Here is a 20479-nt window from a genome sequence, read left to right on the forward strand (position 1 = left end):
GAAAAAAAGGTCCAAATAGGTCCTTAAAGAAAAAAAGTCCGAATAGGTCCCTTAAAGACATCTCCGTTAATCAGTTTGGTCCCTAAAAAGAGTTCTAAATAGGACCAAACTAATTAACGGATATGTCTTTAAGGACCTATTCGGACCTTTTTTTCTTTAAGGGACCTATTTAGACTTTTTTTTCCTTAAGGAACCAATATGAAACCAAAAATATCTTTAAGGGATCATTTTATTAATTAAGCCTAATATTTTATTATAGATGCGTGTAATATTTAATTTCCCAAGTGTCTAAAGTCACACAATTTTGTCTTATTGGTCATTGTAATGCGACTAGTGTAGGTCCCCGTGCGATGCAAGGTTCACGTAATTTTGTTTTTTGTTTTTTTAGTTATCATGATATTTATAATAAATTTTGATTGCCTTAGCGGATGATTAACCTTTGTCGAAGAGTATAAAAGGTGGGTTTCTCCTTCAAATTTTCTCTATATGCATGAGCTAGGCATCGAAGCTCTGACCACATGCTTAAGAAGATCAAAACAATTAACATTTGAACCAATTTATTATTGGTCAGTTCAAGTAAATTTTACACTTAACATGTTTAAGGAGATCAAAACTCTTAATACTTGAACCAATTCATTACACAATTAAATAATTTGAGATTTTCAATCTAATTAAATTATGCAATGTGTTTTTGTCAAAAATAAAATAAAATTATGCAATGTGTTTTAAAACACGTAACCTACAACATTCATTAAATGAATGTGTAAAATAACTTTACACTAACAACACACAACAATTAAGCTCATTAAATGATTTCATAAATATTATATGAGTTGACATTGTAATATTATTTTACACGGTCATTTAATAACAATTACATATTCCGCCTAACGAAAGTGTCATAAGCTGCTATAAAGTCACACAATTTTGTCTTATTGCTCATTGTAATGTGATTTTCAAAGTAGTGACCAAAGTGGCTTGCTCAAACAAAGACTCCCTCCGTCTCAAAATATAAGAACTAGTTTGACTAGTGCACGTATGTCAACACATAATTTTGATCATTAATATTTTTAATTCTTTATTAGTAAAAATTATAAAAACTTGATATTTTGAAAATTCTCATCAAAACAAATCAAACAAGATCTTATATGTTATTTAAAAAATATGGTCAATGCAAGATAAATGAATAGTGTCATTTAGTCAAAGTAACTCTTATATTTTGGGGCGGATGGAGTAATATTTATCCTTCCTTATGTTATTTCTAACAATCAAAATAGTTTTATTCCTAGCAGAAGTATTACTAATAATATACTAATAATATTCTTGTTTCGTAGAAAGTTATTTATAGTCTTAATCAGATGCACGGGAAAAAACAATTCATGATCTTAAAAATTGAGTTGAAAAAAAAAATGATTAGATTGAGTGGAGCTTCATTAGAGACATGTTTCTTCTAAATATCACAAATCATATTCGATAGTTGATTCATCACCATATTTCTCCCACCTCTATGAGTATAAATTGGAATGACGAACTCACTTATAGTTTTAATTCATCTAGAGGTCTTAGACAACGAGACTCTATTTTCCCTTATGTTTTTGTTCTTGCTTTATAAAGGTCGTGTCATTTTATTCAGGATAGAGTTAATGAGGGTCTCTGGAAACCCTTATCTTTTGGTAGAGGAGTACAGGAGGTCTTAAATCTTTATCAGTGTGCGACGAAGCAGATACAATTTATAGAGACTTTGTTTGAGGATTAACAAACCAACACTGTAAATGTCATCCTATTTACTAGGAGAAAATTTGTCGTCCTAAAGAAGAGAGTGATATGGAATTTAGAACCCTTTGTATGTTGAACAAAGCATATTAAACTTGTTTGGCAAATGGTTGCATAACAAATGGTTGCATAACATGACAAGCTTTGGGTCCAGGTTATGAGAGTCGAATATAAATGTGACTCACTCTCTATCTTAATATTACGATTCACATTAACTCTTCAAATATCTATAAAACTATTGTTAAAGCTTGGGAACATGTCAAGCCTCATGTTAGATGAGTGATCAGGATGCAATTTACTCATGTCATTCTAGAACTACATTTCATCCATGCCATCAATAAGATCAAGAATTGTCATACTTTCATATTTCACTCATAGCGTATTCTCCAAGAGGTAATATCTCGAATCAACCTTTTAAATTGGACTATTCATGTATATAATAGATCACATTCACCATCAAACAAACACTTATGTTGATGTTATTACATTAAGGGATCATGAAAGATACTCTCCTTTTTCATTATACACTTGTGTAGATGTTATTAATCTTAGAAATATTTTAGAAACTTAAAAAAGTGGCATTGTGTGTTTAGAAACTAATTTAAATAATAAATAAACCATTTTGGGGGACTAATACAAAATAATTTCTATTTTTATTTTAAAAATCTAAAAAAAAAAAACGAATTTCCAAATTTCTTTTGACAAAAAAATCACTTTTTTATTAAATTTTATTTTTAATTTGCAACAAACAAGTCCTTACTTTTTCATTTATTTATTTTTGACAAAATATGAAAGCAGGTTAACGGGTACTGTGATAAACGAACAAAGGAAAGCGGTTGAGAAAGAAGAAGAAGAAGAAGGAAAGAAAAACCCTAACAATCCAATTAGGTTTAAAGATGACAGGAACGGAGGAACCGACGGCGAAGAAGAGAATCGCGACGGAATCTTTAGGATGGCTAACGGAATCATCAATTATGCCAAAGAAGCACAGAGCCATAGAAGGCGTAGGTGCTTCCTCAATCCTCGAATTGAAAGCTGAACTCTACAAATCTCAAGAAGATTCCAAAAAATCCAGAGAATTATCGGGTCCCGACGCCGAATATCAACGCGCCAAAACCATAATCACTTCCAAAGATCCATATTCCAATAAAAATTCCGGTGTTGAAGCCCGTGCTCACAAGTAAATCATTTTTTCCCCAATTTGATTATAATTGTTTTATATTTTTAGTAATTAGTTTGGTTATTTTGTTATTAGTGTTGTTAATTGGGATTTTTTGTGTATTTAGGGATAAACTTGAGTTGAAAGCTATTAAAGATGGAACAGTGAATTATGCTGCATTGGAGAAGAAAGCTGTGTTGTATGATAAGTTAGTTAGAGGAGAATTGTCTGATGAAGAGGATAAAGAGAAGTATTGTGTTGATTTTGCTCGTAAGGGTGATGATCATGATGATGTGTCTGCTACACCTAATGTGTTGCAAGAAAATGAACGCGGTGGTGTTGATGGTGACGGTGATGGTGATGCTTTTTCGATGTTTAACTTGAAGCGTGCTGGAATTGGACAGAGTGCTGGAGTAGTTGACGGTGATGAGCACAAGCGTAATGTTAGGTATGCAATTTGTTTCCTTATAACTTGTTATTTGTTGAAAATGCAATGTTTTTGTTTATGTAGCTAGGATAGGCTAAATGCAAAGGTTCTTTGTGTGTGTATTTGTTTTATTGTTTGGAAATTTAACTTTGGATGATATTATTTTGGTTTAAGTCCATACGACGATTGTGGGCCTTGAAGGAGTGTGATTTATGTTTGGAAAACTTTTTCTGAAATGTGATTTTGGCTGAATTAATGTTGTTTGTTTATATTGAAATCAATTTTGGGTGCATGATTACCAAAATAGGTTAATAGGTGGGAGTGATAGCAATGATTTGAGGGTTTCCTTTTAAATTTCAAGGTTAGAAATGTCAAACAAGATTTCTGTGATGGGCTTTTGGTTCAATGCGGAAGCTAAATCTGTTTGGCAACTGTGATAAGAATGTTAGTGCTAAGTTTTTATATGTCTGAAAACTATGATTGGTCCGACTTTTGGGCCTTTTACCCATGATGTGTCAATCATAGAAACGAGACACCAAAGATGTCCACCATTTGGAAGAAGACCTACACGAGGAAAGCGAGGAGAGAGGGCTGTTAGTTGGTGAGTGAGCTGCCGATAGATTCCATGTGATTCTGTTATTTGAGGGGGAGATGCTAAGTGATGGTTCTTGCTAATTTTCTGGGATTCATTTAGGAGAGAGTATCTCTCTGGTAGGAGTCTTTCTGGTTTATCATTTCCAGTTGTAGAGCCTCTGTTCTCAAGCTTATCCATAAATAATACTCCAGTGAGCTTGGTCGCTATTTCTAAGTATCAGTTAGTTAATTAACTCTAACCAACATAAGCTACAAGAATCCTAGACTAACAGAAATAATCTATGCAAATATAATGGAAACAAACAGCAAAGCAACTAGAAGTAGAACATTAATTATGATTTCTTTAACACCCCGTTGTAATTCAATGTGGATGCACCATGACAAAGTAGTCCAACACTCCAGAGTTTATCTCTGAATGTAGCAAGTCTCTGAGTAGATACAGCCTTTATTAGTATCTCAGCCAGGTGATCCACTGATGGGATTATGATACACCACTAGACTCGCTCAACATTTTTATCTGACAAAGAATATATTCAAGTTTAACTCCATGTGCGTAGTTTGGGACCGTAAAATAAGATTAAGGCAACAGTGCTTAGAGTGTCATAAAGCATACGAGGTGTTACAATTGGCACATATAACTACTGCAATAGTGAATTAGTGATTGAGTACCCATTTGTTCATTCATCTGGATCTCTTAATTTTTGCTTAGAGGGGTGAGTTGTTGAATGCCTACCGGGTCAAGTTTTAAGTTTTGTGGCGTGATTATATTAAATTTGCATTGCTTGAATTATATAATATAGTGCTACAACCTATTGAGGTAAGTAATACCTTGCTATCAGTAACAATTCCTACTAGGTTGAGCTTGTAGAATATATAAAGTACAATGTCCTGTTTGTTTTTTTTACATATTTGTAGGGAGTGATGAAGCTGATTATGTTTTTTCGTTCTTATTGCTACTACTTTATTTTAGGGGGCGGAAGGGGGAGTTTTTTGCTATGTGTGAACAATTTTTTGCTATGTTTGAGCCTATGCTAATCTTTTTTTTCAATTTGCAGGGAAGTTCACGAAGAAGCTAACCGTGCGAGAGAAAAGGCTTCCGAAATTAAACTACGTAGACAGGAGCAGTTAGCTGCTCATCGCGAGAAACTTAAACAAGCCTATCTTCGGAAGAGATTGGAGCAACTGAAGGCCACTTCTGTGGGATCTGGATCTGGATCTGAGATTAAGCACCCATGAGATGTACACACCAATTATTCTCCATAATTTATAAAGATGGATTTTCTTATTGTAAGGCATGAGGAGTTGAAAGCAGACTAAAACTGTGTTATTATTCACTGGAGTTACAACATTGGTATATCTGACTTCCTGCGATGCAAAATGACCTCAATCCCAAGATAAACAAAACAAAGAAGGGCGAAAACAAGAAAGAGAAGATAGAAGCAAAAGAAACATTCCTTTTTTTTTCTGTTGTAAATGATGTAATTTTGACAATTGTTGTATACATGAATTGTTGATTTAGGGTTTGGTAAAGCACTGCCTTTAGTTTTGTTGGCTAAACCAGGAATAGACCAGTCTTCCTTTGACCTGCAACTGATTTCAATGGTATGAATCCACTGTTATCATATTCTTATTCGTTTTAAGTGAGAAAAAGATACAAAAACAAATTTGTTTTATGTTTGGATATCCTAGTGTCTCATCACTCTAATGAATGAAATGAGTTAGGATAGAATGAAAAGAGATATGTTTTTTATTCTTAAACTGCATTTGTTCTTATTTCAAAAATATCAAATTTTAATAATTATATATATTTGAAAGTTTGAAATCAATTTACTTGTTAAAAGAAGTTATAATAATAACTTTCACTCAAAAATAAAATCAGATGATAAAATTTAGCAAGCAGATAGTAAAATTAAATTTGTTGATAATATAGTGGTAATGTTTTTAATTCTTATAGTTTGAGAGAATTAATCTATCTTCTCTATTACACAATTTATTGCAAGAAAGAGGTAAAACTGTAAATGATTTTTGATAAAGAAATTTTTTTTAAAAAAAAAAAGTTTTGTCAGAAGTGGGATTTGAACCCACGCCCTCTCTCGAAGACCAGAACTTGAGTCTGGCGCCTTAGACCACTCGGCCATCCTGACTTGTGTGATTATTTTCGTTCCATAATTAACTTAATCAATATGACAGAAAATGAAAGAATTGGTTAGCGCAATTTTATTTTTCAAAAGGACAAAAACGACTCCGCTGGGGATCGAACCCAGAATCTCTGGTTCCGTAGACCAGCGCCTTATCCATTGGGCCACGGAGTCCTTGCTTGTATGCTTGTTGATAGAGCTCAAACAAATGTATTTATATGTATATAGCAGCATACAAGTGCATAACAAAACAACCGAGTCTTATTTCTACTCTTTGATTGAATACAAATATCACATTGTATATTTTGTCTTAAAAAGAAATATATATACCACAATGTATACAGTTATCATTATAACCAATGATGTGTATATGCGTGATAGAATTACTACTTGGAATTATTATATTTTTGATGCTACTACTTGGAATTATGACTGTTGCAAAAAATGGAAGTGTATACTTTGAAGTTAGCATCTTAAATCTCCATATTTCTTTTGTCAAACAATTTTTAACGTTTTTATTCTTTGGTGAAGTGTATTTTTAACGTTATTTCAAACAACTTCCGGTTAGGAACTTCCGGTTAGGAGTGTAAGAATAGGAGCAGCAAATTTGCTTGCCTCTTCTAGGTTACAACCTCTAAACTAGAACACTAGTTAGTTTTTCTTTCTTGATGGTTTAAATCCTCAAGAAAAATGTGAATAGATTAGTGTTAAGGTTTCAATAATATCCCCAAATTTTGGTCTATATCCCTAGTTTCTTTTTTTGTGAAGCATGTATCCCTTGTTTCTTGTAAGGCATACTGTTGTTAAAGAGCATAATCCAATTGATGTTTTAAATTACACTGCAAATAAGGCTTGTTTACCATCATAAGTGTCACTTTGAAAAAATTCATATTCAGATGATTTTATAAGCACTAAAAATAAACAGAAACCTACATAGTGAATATTTTCTTTGCAGTAATTTTTTAAATATTGATCAGAGACATTGCCTGTGTTACGTGCATCTCATTTTATGAAAAAGTAATTGATCTCCCATATCCTATTGTTGTTAAGAAACTGGTTATACTTATGCTTGACCCCAATTTATGGCTAACAAAAAATATTGCAAACACTGCAACACACGGCCATCAACCGATAACTAGTGTGTGGCAAGAAAAATGCACAACCTCGCAGATGAGGGTCGAGGGAAACATTTAGGTTCATTGTGTAAAACATATCCAAAAGAGTTCAATTGAAGAGTTGTTTACACATGAATACATGGCAGTTAGCAGCACTGAAATGTATAAAGATAGGGAGTGCCATTTATAGACAACTAAAAACACTTTTAAGAGGGGATTACAAAGTTTCTTATGACCTAAATAACTCAGTTATGAATATGCCAACACCATCACATTGGTTATGTCCTTGTTGAGGTATTAGCAGATAGCTCTCTGGCAGCAAGTAAACAAATTAACTCTGAAAAGTGAAAGCTTTTGTCAAGTCTCCTAGCGCAATGTAGACTGTTTGCCACCCTAGCAGCAAAATCTGCTCCCTGCAATAAGTTTAGTTTGGAAATTTAGCAAACATCAAATACAACTCATCCCATCATTTCTCATAGAGATGTAACTGACACAAGCAACAAATGAATTGTACATACATAATACATCTCTCCACAGAGAAAAATAAAAGTCAAATAATAAAACTGCATACCTCCCAGAATCTTTGTTTGAGATATTGTGCACTTGATCTTGCATTTATGATACCATATGCACCATTCCATCAACTATCATCAATCTATTGTCTTCTTGCAATTTCTGAAATTTCAAAAAAAGACAAGACAATGTAACTGGAGTTTGTGGCGAGAACAGGACACCACATATTCATTATTATAAAGACAGTGCTAAAGAGAGAAACAAAGGGGAAACTGTATAACAGGACATTATGATTATTCAATGAATATGTATGAGATACGAATGTGCCTATTTATTTAATATTCCCTGACATTACTGTAGTAAATGTTGAAGGAATCCATTAGGAAACACCTCAGAAGATGTACCTCTAACAGGACCAATATATCTGCCGAGCTGTAAGTGGAACCAGCCCCTCTATTGATAACATCCTCTATATCTGTAATAGATATGAGATCCAGGCGATTGGCACGCATATGCTGACCAAATAGGGTATTGAATGCTTCGATTCTGCATGACGAAGGAAAATAGTTTACATCCGAAACAGGTAGAGAAGATATTTCAATATAAGAAAACAAAGTTATAGGAGTCATAAGATTGGCAGTTGAAAGACCTTTCAGGAGTGAGACCAACAGCAGGTTGGGGGGCTGCTGAGGCATCGTCAATTTCCATGGCATCTGATGTCGAGCTAGTAAAAAGAAAAACAAAACAGGCAGAGTTCAATAATGGCCCAAACAAATTTAAGAAATCAGGACAACTAAAACCTCAATATTAACATGGTATCAATGTATCATAGTCCTTATGCATTATTGTAAAGGATTTTAATTTATTTAGCTTCTGGATAGAACAAGGGAAATAAATGAATTTTTCGCATGCAAAACATGGTAGCAATTAAGATATAAAGATGCTTGTGACATGTATATTTAGCTTCCCCGTAGATAGTATAAACCAACCATCACTTACTCTCTTTTACTTTTAGAAGCACGATCAGGACCATTATTTTCACCGTCAGCCTTACGTTTCCTCTCCAGTTCTCTTTCCCTCTCTTCTTCACGCTCATCCATTTCTGTCAGTTCTGTATGATATATTGCAAAATTAAGAATCCTCAAAGCAGCATCAACATCAGACTTTGAAACCTGGCAAGACAGGTGGAAATTCAATCACAAAGAGTGCTGGACACAATCACAAGCAGTTATAGTACTTCCACTAGGTTCAACGCATAAGTAGAGTAGCTATCATTACAAGAAACAAAATGTAGCCAACAGGGGTGCCGAATGCATATTTGAGGTTCAACGTCTATTTAAGTATTTTACAAAAAATAATTTTGCAAGTGTAAAAATTTGCCAAAAAGTAATTTTTGGGGATTTGACAGTACAACCATTATTCTGGCCGAAAGTGATGTTAATACATCATTAGTATTTAGCGCCAAAAATTTACCATCCAAACAACTAAAGTGGTAAACCACATTTGGGCTTCAAAATGTTGAGCCCCATAAGAAACTCTGGAAGTGTATCAAAACATCCAAATGTAACTAAAAAGATTGAGGTTAATATGGTATGGCCTCTGCACATGTTATGATTGGTGTCAAAACGGACATGTATCACAAATAATGATATTAGTATATTAGAAATATCTGAAAGATAGACTCCAAGTACAGTACCTTTCTGCTCAACTTCAATTTGGCATGAGCAGTTGAGAGACGTATTATGGTTTCTAAAGTTCTGGCAGTTATTGGAAGTGTTCCTCCAGTCTGCATAAATCCAGCAAGATATCAATAAAAAAAGAATATGTATAACTATTGATATGCTTCTATAAGCTTTCCTAATACTAACCTTTGCATTTGAATTTGCATTTCTGAGCTCAGCATATGCTGTGGCAATCTGGTCAGATGCCTGTCGAAAAATTTAATTGATATAAGGAATTGGAACAAAAGCATAAACATCATTTAGAAAATCAGACTTCATAAGAACCATCCACAGGTGTGGCAATCGTAAAACGATATAGCGACCCAAAAGTTCCTTACAGTGGATAAATTGTAATATATTAGAGGAAAATCACTATAAATCAAGAAAAGAATGATATTTCTATTAGTAACAGCACCTCATCAGTCAGGTCAGGTTGAATCCTATGCTTAGCATAATGGATATACTTTTTAAGAAACTTAATTGTAAGTGTATCGCGTTTGCGACCTCTATCAGTTTTCTTTCCATGTAGCATTCTGTTATATTTGACAAAGACAGATGATTCAGTATCAGCTTCCTCTTCTCTTCCATATCGTGCACTCCCATCATGTGCTGCCTCACCTGTATTGGCAAGTACATCAATTTGAATTCTCTAGTGAATGCATGTTTCAACATTTTCTGAAAACTGCTTATATACCTCCATCAATAGCAGAACGAAATCGATGCATACGAAGGACGTGCTCTGATATTTGGCGATCAATATCAGGATCCATTTGATCCAACACGATAAACAAGAGATCAAATCGAGAAAGCAAAGAGTCTGGGAGTCCAATATTTTTAGTTGGAGTAAGTGAACGATCATACTGTAGAATCAAATGACAAAAGCCACCAAGTCATGTTCGAAAGAGTTACAGGTACAGTAGAATATTGGTAAATTATGTTGTTAAAAAAGAACTGCAAATAGCAGAATGCCACTTACAGTTCCATATATGGGATTTGCAGCTGCCACCACACTGCAACGAGCATTAAGTGATGCATGGATCCCAGCTTTAGCAATAGTTACAGTCTGCTGTTCCATAACTTCATGTATAGCTACACGATCTTGGTCATTCATTTTGTCAAATTCATCAATGCAGACAACACCTCTGTCAGCAAGAACCATTGCCCCAGCTTCTAGCCTTCTTTCTCCTGACAGAAAGAAATTACAATTTTTCTTTAGACGACAAATGTCATGAGAGAATTATGTATTGCCCTTGAAGTATGTTTTACCTGTTTCTTGATCTGAAGTAACTGCTGCGGTCAAACCAACACCAGAAGAACCCCGACCGGTAGTTGATATTGCCAAGGGGGCAATATTCATGATTGCTCTCAAGAGTTGAGACTTGGCAACAGATGGATCACCAACCATCATCATGTTAATGTCACTAAAAAAAAAGCAGGCCAGTATTAAAAACTTCCATAAACAACAGTAAGAGAAATAAATCCCAAAGAATGTGTTCTACTTCAATAATACCATCTTCCAACAAAACAAAAGGATACAAGGAGAAAGCACTAACCCTCTTAAATGAGTGCCATTCTTTAAGTTCTTCTCCACTCCACCAAGCATCAATAACATCACTGCTTTCTTTATCCAAGAATGTCCATGTATAGAAGGTGCAAGTGAATTACCAAGAAGATCAAATGTATCCTCTCTTTCAGCTATCTTTTTAATGTTTTTAAGGTCTTCAGGGCTGTAGATTGGAGCATTAGCCTCTTTGTTGAGAAGAGATACATTGTTGGCTATGAGCACAGTCCTGCATGCACATTAATCAATCAAGTTTCTATTCAATAAAGCAAGAGCAAAGGAATTGTTCAGTCTATTTTCTGAAGCTACCTGAATACACCATTCACACTGCCTTTGCTTTTTCCTGGAAGAGCCTTATATATCCCGACAATAGCCACACGATCTCCAGGCTTGCAAGAATCAACAAGATCATCCTCTGCTATGACATCCACTGTTCTTGGGAGCTGACCAGGCGCAGAATTTTCAGGAACTTCCTGCATGGACAAGGTTTGATGATCCTTGTATTTGCACAATCCATACTCGGTCACAAGTAAATTGCCAGTTTCATCCTACAACAAACACTTAGTCAGTAAATGTTATCCTTTGGTAATGATAAAAATAATGCTAGAAATCAAGGATCTTGAGATTACCCTTGTGGGATAAACAGACCCTGTGGGCAAACCCAAATTAGATGTAATATCTCGATAATCACGGCTAGTGAAGTTGCCAGTGGTGGGGCAAAAATGAACACTTTTAACAACCTTTGGCCTTACGAGAGAACCTATAAATGAAAATAATAGGTTAGATTCCAGCATGCTTGAACAGAGCATTTATTCACAGTTGTAGAATATTTTGAATTTGAATTGTGTTCATAATTATAATCTGTATGAGACAGAAAGGAAAGAGAAAACAGGACAAGCTACCGAAAGATAACACAAATTGCAGCTTAAAAAAAGAGATTACATGCTTTTTAACAAGAAAATGACCTTTATATTACAGTTATCCTCTAGCAAAATGCATAACATGCCACCATCGGACCCATTAAAATAAAAATTAGACCCAAAACTGAATGGAAACAAAAGAATCACCCATAACAGGTAAGTATAAGCAATATTCACCTACCAAATTTTGGGAAAATGATTAATATTATAGGCAATTTAGTACTCAACCCTACTTATATCTGTATAACAAGTTTATTGTGTTTTCATGTTTGATAACTAAAATTTGGGAGATACATTTTCAAAACATGAAAGACTATAAAAGATTGAAAGATTTTCTGTTAAAAACTTAAATTAAATACTCTTGTCCGTATAAGCAAATATTTACCTACCAAACTTTTTGGAAACGATTGATATTATAGGCACTTTAGTACTCAATAGTCAATCCTATTTATATTTGTATAACAAGTTTATCATGTTTTCATGTTTGATAGCTAAAATTTGGGGGATATATTTTCAAAACATGAAAGATTTTCTATAAAACACTTAAAATTCAATACTCTTGTCCGTACTGTTTTGTAAATTAGGATTTGGATAATCTTTGAATGTTATTCTGTATAATATATTACACTTAAAATCAATACTGTTTCAAAAAGTATAAAGTTTAACATTAGTTATTGTTAACAATACAGTTCAACATCATTAACAAATGACCACAACAAAAGGTAAAGCTAAAACCCTAGAACAGAAAAACCCACAAATCCCAGCAACTTCACTGTAAAGAGCGATTGGAACCGAAAAAGTATCATCCAACCTACTAATTAAACCTTAACAAGGAGCAATTGGATAAAACACTGTTTAATTATACAGACAAGTTCCAGATAAACCCTAGGAATCAAAAGTCAGTTTCTTCAAACCCATTTTTCATGAAAAATTAACAGCATTGAATCATACTAACTATATGCGAAAATTAAAATAGTTTTACTTACATTTGGTGATAATGCCCTCAACACAAACCATAGAACCTATGAATTCAGAAAGAAGATCCCTCGGCGTAACTCGGCGAGAAACAAAAGGACCTTCAAATCCCACGAGAACTTGTTCCCCTTCCTTCAAATACTTAGGATCAATAGCACGAGCAGCATCGGTTACCGCATCACAAAATGATTGCATATACTCACTTGGATTTCTCAGGATTCTGAAAAACACAAAAATCTCATAGAATTCAAACACTGAAGACTGAGCACGTGCAATGTACAAAATGAAATTAAAGCGGTTGCGAACCTGTTACCCAAATCGCGGAAGTTGTGGAGATCGGAGATGTTGACGATGAGGCGGTGACGCTTGTGGTTGATTAGAGCTTTGATTTCGTCCATGTATATGCCTTTTCCGATCTAAATCAACAAAAAAATTGAAATGATTAGAAATGAAGAAGAGAAAAAAGTGAAATTAAGAGAGAAATGAAGAATCGTTACATCTTGATCGAGGAAATCGGCGAATTCTCGCTTGTGAGCTTGTCTAACTTCTTCGCTCAAATCCATTTTCGGAGCTTCTGTGTGTGTGTGTGTGTGAGAGAGAGAGAGAGAGAGAGAGAGAGAGAGAGAGTGGCGAAGGAGGAAGATAGAGAAAGTGTTGCGGTTGTAGTGACTTTTTAGAGTTAGGGTATTGTTTTTGGCGGGAAATGGATTTGCGTTGTGGCGGGAGTAAGGTTTGGTCCAGTGTGACCGGTCCGGTTTTTGGTCCAGTGTGACTGGTCCGGTTTATGCTTCTAGTGTGACCGGTTTATGCAGTTGGTAATTTGTTTACAAATTGATAAGTTATTAAAAACTCAAATACATGTGAAGTTTGGGTTTGAACTTTGATCACACCGTCCGACCTAACGACATTTTTGTTAGTTAAGAAATTGCTCTATGGAAATTTGATAGCTCTATTTCTCTATTTCCATAATGCATATCAAATGGGAGCCACCTCCTAAAAGTACCCTTAAGTTTAATTTTGTTGGAGCTCATAGCAAAAGAAATTGTTTCTCAGCTTGTGGCGGATTACTTAAAGATGCTAAAGGTGGCCTTATCCAAGGTTTTTATTGTAATATCGGTCGCTATAATTCTCAAGGGGCTGAGATGTGAAGTTTGCTTCATTCTATGTGTATTGCTCGTAATCTTCACATTTATCGTGTTATTTTTTAAAACATATTCTACTTTTGTTACAACTATTGTCCTCAATCGTTCTACCACCATCTCTTATACCTCTTTTAGAAGAGGTTCTTAATTTACTATATTTTCAAGATTAGTTTGCCAGTATTCAACATTGTTTTAGAGAAGCCAACTCATGTGTAGATTTATTAGGAAAAAAATGATTTGATGCACCTTTCTCTCCGGTTTTAGTCACTCCTAATTATAATTTTCTACATGCACTAATGGTTCTACACCTCGTTTAATTAGTTAGTTCATCCTTATTACTATTAATAATAATAATAAATAAATAAAAAACTCTGGATCCTTTCTCATATAATAACATCTATCAATATTTTGTTACTTAAAGCAAACAATTTTAAAGCACAATTATAAGAATGAAAAAACATAGCAAAACAATGTTTCTTGTTTTTTTTTTTTTCGTTTAATGGTTAAATTCACACACTATAAGTGTAAAGATAGAAAATTTGAGGTTTGGTCTACATCCTCTCAAATAATATCATTAATAGCTACCAACTTGAATTACTCTTATATGACAATGACAATGTTTCTTATATCCATCTAAAACTAGCTTAACTGTTGTGCATGTCCACTAGACTCTAAATTTTAAACATAATATTGTATTACAATAAAATGGTGGATAACTTATAAACTAATTTATATTAGATGAATTTATATCGGATAAACTATCAAATTAAATTTATAATATTTGGTAAAATTAAATTGTTGAACTAGCCGATAAATATGGAACGATGAAAATTTATTTTGAATTAATATTTTTTTAAAATTTTTGAAATTAAAATAATAAGGATAAAATTAGAAGAAAAAAATGATAAACTATATTATATAAAACACTACCCGAAACAGCCTATCAAATTGTTATTATTTTTGTTCTCATAAGTCCTCCACAGCTAATCTCATTTGAACCATATATTAGTGTATCCAATATCTCATCACGTATCCAAAAAGGCTATGAACTGATTCAAATATAACCAACAAGGATTCAATAACAAGAAGTATGATGAATACATGCTAATAAATATCTTTACTTAACAAGGAAGAATGCTTAAATAAGCTCTTATGACACTTTCTATCCGCTGGCTGTATAACTTCGAACCAATGAAACCTTCCTGCTACATTTAAAAAGTTCTACAGCAAATAATCTTAGAGCTAACTGCCTGTTCACAATTAGCATAAAATTAACAATTACAGGACTACAGCTTTTATATAGTAAGAACTCATAAAATAAATAGCCTCAATGATGTAGAGAGAACAAAATTTCAATTAATTTAGATTCGATGTTCTACATGAAGTGGAGACAAGTTTGGAAATCGGTGCCTTAAGACAAGCTTGGAAATCAGGGCCTGAATGCGGAAAAGGCTACGACAGAGTTGTGTCCACCAAATCCAAAAGAATTGGAAATGCCTGGAAAAAATTGTCAGTTAGTTAGCAGTCCAAATTACGGTCTTTATCATGTGAAAATGAAAAATGCACTGGTCGTTGAATTATTTAGAATCTTACCAACGTTAATTTCATGCTGCTGCTTGACATTTGGCACTGTATCAAAATCAACTGCAGGTTCTGGATTCTGCACTCAAGACCAAGGCAAACAGAATGATTATGTATAAGATGGGGGACTAACAGTTTATCTACCAATAATGAAAGCCCGTGCTTTCAGTTGATTCTAACAAAGACACAACAATTCTAATCCTGAAAAACAAAGAATTAAGTAAACGTACAAATTGATTGATTGATGGATGCACCCATCCTGTTGTTATGGCTTTCACTGTGGCAATAGCTTCCAAACCCCCAGCTGCACCAAGGCAGTGTCCTATCATAGACTGATATTACAGAAGAACATATCCATTGGTTAATGGCCAGTGAATTAATCAAATATAACCTTCTATGATTTAGAAGACAGAAAGCTTTCAACAGCAAATAAAAGCAAGTGACACGATAATACCTTGGTGGCATTAATTTTGATGCCAGAAGTGTTCTTGAAAACCTTTTTGATGGCATTAATCTCTGCCAAGTCACCAGCAAGGGTGGAAGTTGCATGTGCATTTATGTAGTTGACCTGAAAAGAAGCAAATGACACATGTTTCACTTTGCTAAGTCATGGTATGCATTAATCAGTAACACAATATAAATTAAACAATTAATCAGACATTAAGACTAACTTCTAGAACTGACAATTAAACATGCAGCAATGGCATAAACAGAAAACTAATTCAATGTTAAGACCAATTTCTAGAACTGACAAAATCAATATGCAGCAATGGCCTCATAAATTGTCTTTTCTCTTATTTCCGTTAGCAGCTTAACCCCCCTCTGTTTGATCTGATGAATGAGCGAGTAACTGGGTATAAACTCATAATTTGAAGAGGAGGCAGCAAATTGGACCCTTACAAGCAATAGATGTTTTTATAATGTTCTAATCGCACAGCATTTCTAATTCATTCTGACTTCTTGCAAACATACTAATGGATACTGGACCAGAGACTACACAAAGAAAACAGTAAATGGAATACAACTAGCCGAAGGAATTTGGTAAGCCTGGGTCTCTCCAATTCTTTCACAGGTCATATCTTTCTTGCCTTTTCTCTTTCCCCTCCTCCCATTTATGATCCAACTCTGTCCAAAGAATTCTACCCATTTCCCATACACCCTGCCACACGTGCAAGCAATTGTGCTTTATCCTCGATGCTGGTATTATTTGAGTGAGCTGTCAATTCTTGCAGCATACCCACTTTATGGGTGGTTACCTAAGAATACTAACACCATGCAGTTTCACCTTGTCCCTCGAGGTGCTGCAAATCAAGAAAATTTTTCATATTGGTTAAATAACAGGAGTTTCTCAAAGTACCATCTATGTTAGTCAATAGTCATGATACTTAAGATCTCATCTGGTTATGCTGCTGGGTAGTGGCAGACTGACAGCAGAAGCAAGGACCGATTTCTCATTTCTTCAATAAACGACTTTGTGCTTCACCAACTTGATAACGATTTCCCTCCTTTTCTTTTCTGCATATAGCTTCATTCTTTTCTGAGCTATAACAGGAATAAGTTCACTGGAGCTATTACATTTTGTGCTTCACCAGAACTCATCACACCTAAACCACGTGTGCATACAGCTTCACATGGATAATTTTCAAGCATCAGGGGAATTTGGATATCTATAAAAAATCCAACATCTTCACATCTATTTATCCATAACTCAGCAATAGAAAATCTTGTAGACTTACATGAAATAATAACTACATGGCAAGAGCTTTACAGAGATGTTTACTATTTTTAATACATGCCATGTCATCCCCTATTGTATCATGTACCAAAAATATTGAAAACACATATCCAGTATGAATGCGAACAAACAGAAATGAATGGAAAAAGAGAGACCAAAAACCCTTTATACGGATAAAGTTAGTAACAAAAAAGTGGAAGCCTGGTATAAACAATAAAACAGTACCTCCTCAGGTGACACACCGGCATCTACAAGACTGCTCTGGATGCATGTGGACACACCAAGTCCATCAGATCTTGGATCAGTCATGTGATAGGCATCGCAGTTAACAGCACCCTCCCAAGTATTCAGCAATGATAGGTGCACCTCGTTTCATAGCATGTTCCAAGCTTTCCAACACCTGTTAAATTATAGTATTCTCTTTATGATATAGAAATATATCTTGTAGAGAACCCAAAAAAAGGACACGCACAACATAACCACTTAATGAAACAAGGTTTAGAATCATTCTTTTTTGGAACAACAAGTACAAAGGAAAAGACTGTGTTATTTATTACAGGGTTCTTGATAGTCTTACAAATACTACATCGTCTTAGAAAGCAATCATTGCAATTGTTATTGAATTTTACTCAATCATGGAAAGTTTTATATTGGTCAATTAAGTTAACCAACATATAAAAAACAACACCTTGAAAACATTAAATTCGAGAGAAATGAATCCTTACCAAAAACTCCAGAACCTTCACCCATAACAAAACCATCACGATCTTTGTCCCAAGGCCTAGAAGCAGTTCTAGGGTCATCATTTCTCTGAGAAAGTGCCCTGCAAGCAACAAAACCCCCCAAACCAATAGGAATAATAGCAGCTTCAGTCCCACCTGCTATCATTAAATCCGCCTCTACCCCATACGAAATGTGATTGGGCAGCAGCATAAAAAAAACAATAATTTCGAAGTAGCACAAGCAGTTGAAATTGAATAATTTGGACCCATGAAACCCAAATCAATCCCAAGCAAAGCCGAACCCATATTCGTAATTGCATAAGGAATAAAAAAAGGTGTTAATCTTTCTATGTCCTTTCTCAATCAAATTCTTAACTCCCTCAGAAAACACTGTTAAACCACCCCATTCCAGACCCAACCAAAACACCAGCACGCTCCTTATCAATCTGAAACATAATTCAAAATTTATTCAAAATCCAATTACTAAAATCCAATTAGCATCAAAACGCATGTTAATTCTAATAATTAAGGTTCAATTCAGATAAATCAAATGCAGATCTAAGAGATAAACCTTGGAGAGATTTTCGCCGCCGAGGTTAGCATGTTCAAGTGCTTTCTTCCCGGCGACAATGCAGTACCGGAGACAATCATCGAGTCTCCGGTCATTCTTCCCATCGATGTAACCTTCAGAGCTAAACCCACGGATCTGACCAGCAAACCGAGTCGGAAACTTAGAAGCATCAAATCTATCAATTGATGTGATCCCACTCTCACCAGCAAGAAGCTTCTCATAGTAACCATCAACATCGTTACCAAATACAGAAGCAAGACCCATTCCAGTAATCACAACACGTTTCTTAGGATCCTTCTGTCTTTGAGGAGCAGTGGTGGTGACTGAGGCGGAGACAACGGGTGAATCTTTTAGAGGATTTGGGTTTGGCGGCGGTGGCGGCATTGGTAGATTTTTTGCGGAGTGGTTCGAGTGGTGAAGGACGAAGGGTTGAAGGTTAGTTGTTGAATCTGAAGTGATTGCATTGTTAGTGTTTGATGAAATGACGGAGAGAACGAAGTTGAATGAATGAATGTGTTGTGCAACAACAACAACTAATAAGTGTTGTGTTTGTTTTGATAATTTGTCATCAATTCATCATGCTATTTAATGGAGACTATAGTTTCTTGTTTCTACCAATCTTTTTGCACGAAATTTTTTATCAAGTGGTTTTCATTAAATTTAAATAAAATATAAAAATAAAAAACGATAATAACAATGTTTTTTTTGCATTGGAAATTCCGGAATACATAAATGGAAACGGTAATTTTGACATGTAGAGGTCTACATATTAGGTGGTTCATAATATAGGTGAGCTACCCTATTTAATTTAATTTTTCATGAGTACTAGGTTGGCCATATATTTTCGATTTTCTCCTTTGTGTATGGAGAAAAAGATAAGAAATAGTAGTAAGTGTTAAGTAAAATTTATTAATTATATAATAAACTTAAAAAAATGAATTTTAATTGTATTTTATTACGAATGAAATATTACTTTAAAAATTCTCGTGTTGAGTTTATTAAGAGACGAGCAAATAAAATTATTCACAAGAATGATCATATTTTTAGCTAGTTTCCACATTTCTACTAATATTTCATGTATTCCAAACATTTTCAGTAAGAAAAGAAAAAAGAAAGAATAAAGTAGTATTCTATTATCTATTATTTATATATTTAGGAGTTTCTCTCTCATGGTCTTATTCTTATGTGGCACCATTTCCTTGATCCATGTCTTATGTGGCATTCTAATATTTCTCCAATTTCTATGTGGCTAACTATGAAGGCCTTTGCAATTTCTCTAATACATGATGATATCATTTTACTTAGAATCTTTGGCTAATTTGGAAATTCAATCATTTTTCAATTATTGTTTATAAATCGAATTTAATGCACCTATTAAAAATAATTTTAAAAGGAAATAATTGACTATTTTTGTACCAATTTCGTCAAAAAACAATTATTTTTGTACCAAAGCAATTGTTTTTAAATTTTTTTTTATGAAAGGAAGATTGTCAACTGCATATAATAATTAGGTATAATTGTCAGCTGGATATAATAATTTTATGGTCTTCAAATTCAATTAAAAAAATATTAAATCTTTATGGTCTCCAAATTATTCTCTCACAAAATTTTTTCTAAATGGCCGTGTATCAAAATACTAAGGTCACACACACACACACATATATATATATATTGTATTACGGTAAAAAAAAAATTATATATTTTCATAATTTTATAATTATATAGAGTCACATAATATAATTAATATTTTATTATTATTTAAAAAAAATTGGAATATGTGTGTTATATTCATGTGCATTAATTTATTTAATTTATTTATAATATAATGGAAT

The 20479-nt window shown here is 34.0% G+C and overlaps 2 protein-coding genes, 2 non-coding genes and 1 pseudogene across 4 annotated transcripts; 1 reads left to right on the forward strand and 4 right to left on the reverse strand.

Annotated features, from left to right (window-relative positions):
• Positions 1 to 2523: 2523 nt before the first annotated feature.
• Positions 2524 to 5486, forward strand: LOC123918782 (uncharacterized protein At4g18257-like). Its single transcript, XM_045970930.1, has 3 exons — positions 2524 to 2953; positions 3060 to 3380; positions 5009 to 5486. Exons 1-3 carry the CDS (start codon positions 2670 to 2672, stop codon positions 5187 to 5189), a joined length of 786 nt encoding a protein of 261 aa, XP_045826886.1. The 5' UTR covers positions 2524 to 2669; the 3' UTR covers positions 5190 to 5486.
• Positions 5487 to 6013: 527 nt separating this feature from the next.
• Positions 6014 to 6097, reverse strand: TRNAL-CAA. Its single transcript has one exon. It is a non-coding gene; the product is annotated as a tRNA-Leu (tRNA).
• A 95-nt stretch (positions 6098 to 6192) lies between these two features.
• TRNAR-ACG lies at positions 6193 to 6265 on the reverse strand. The gene has a single exon. It is a non-coding gene; the product is annotated as a tRNA-Arg (tRNA).
• A 1003-nt stretch (positions 6266 to 7268) lies between these two features.
• Positions 7269 to 13558, reverse strand: LOC123918783 (DNA replication licensing factor MCM3). The gene is made up of 17 exons (XM_045970931.1): positions 13394 to 13558; positions 13203 to 13312; positions 12908 to 13116; positions 11631 to 11761; positions 11311 to 11549; positions 10994 to 11230; positions 10707 to 10861; positions 10417 to 10625; positions 10135 to 10300; positions 9856 to 10058; positions 9588 to 9647; positions 9416 to 9505; positions 8719 to 8891; positions 8369 to 8443; positions 8124 to 8265; positions 7778 to 7881; positions 7269 to 7619 (listed from the first exon to the last, which is right to left on the reverse strand). Exons 1-16 carry the CDS (start codon positions 13457 to 13459, stop codon positions 7822 to 7824), a joined length of 2325 nt encoding a protein of 774 aa, XP_045826887.1. The 5' UTR covers positions 13460 to 13558; the 3' UTR covers positions 7269 to 7619; positions 7778 to 7821.
• Positions 13559 to 15091: 1533 nt separating this feature from the next.
• LOC123918784 lies at positions 15092 to 19282 on the reverse strand (annotated as a pseudogene).
• Positions 19283 to 20479: the final 1197 nt, after the last annotated feature.

The sequence above is a fragment of the Trifolium pratense genome, linkage group LG3 (genome assembly GCF_020283565.1).
Source record: "Trifolium pratense cultivar HEN17-A07 linkage group LG3, ARS_RC_1.1, whole genome shotgun sequence".
Classification (NCBI taxonomy): Eukaryota; Viridiplantae; Streptophyta; class Magnoliopsida; order Fabales; family Fabaceae; genus Trifolium; species Trifolium pratense.

Coding starts and splice junctions, on each gene's coding strand:
- LOC123918782 (XM_045970930.1), top strand. CDS start 2,670: ATGACAGGAACGGAGGAACCGACGGCGAAGAAGAGAATCGCGACGGAA. Junction 2,954..3,059: donor GTTGAAGCCCGTGCTCACAA/GTAAATCATTTT, acceptor TTGTGTATTTAG/GGATAAACTTGAGTTGAAAG. Junction 3,381..5,008: donor GAGCACAAGCGTAATGTTAG/GTATGCAATTTG, acceptor TTCAATTTGCAG/GGAAGTTCACGAAGAAGCTA.
- LOC123918783 (XM_045970931.1), bottom strand. CDS start 13,459: ATGGATTTGAGCGAAGAAGTTAGACAAGCTCACAAGCGAGAATTCGCC. Junction 10,626..10,706: donor TACTTCAGATCAAGAAACAG/GTAAAACATACT, acceptor TCTTTCTGTCAG/GAGAAAGAAGGCTAGAAGCT. Junction 8,892..9,415: donor AATTGAAGTTGAGCAGAAAG/GTACTGTACTTG, acceptor CTGTCTTGCCAG/GTTTCAAAGTCTGATGTTGA.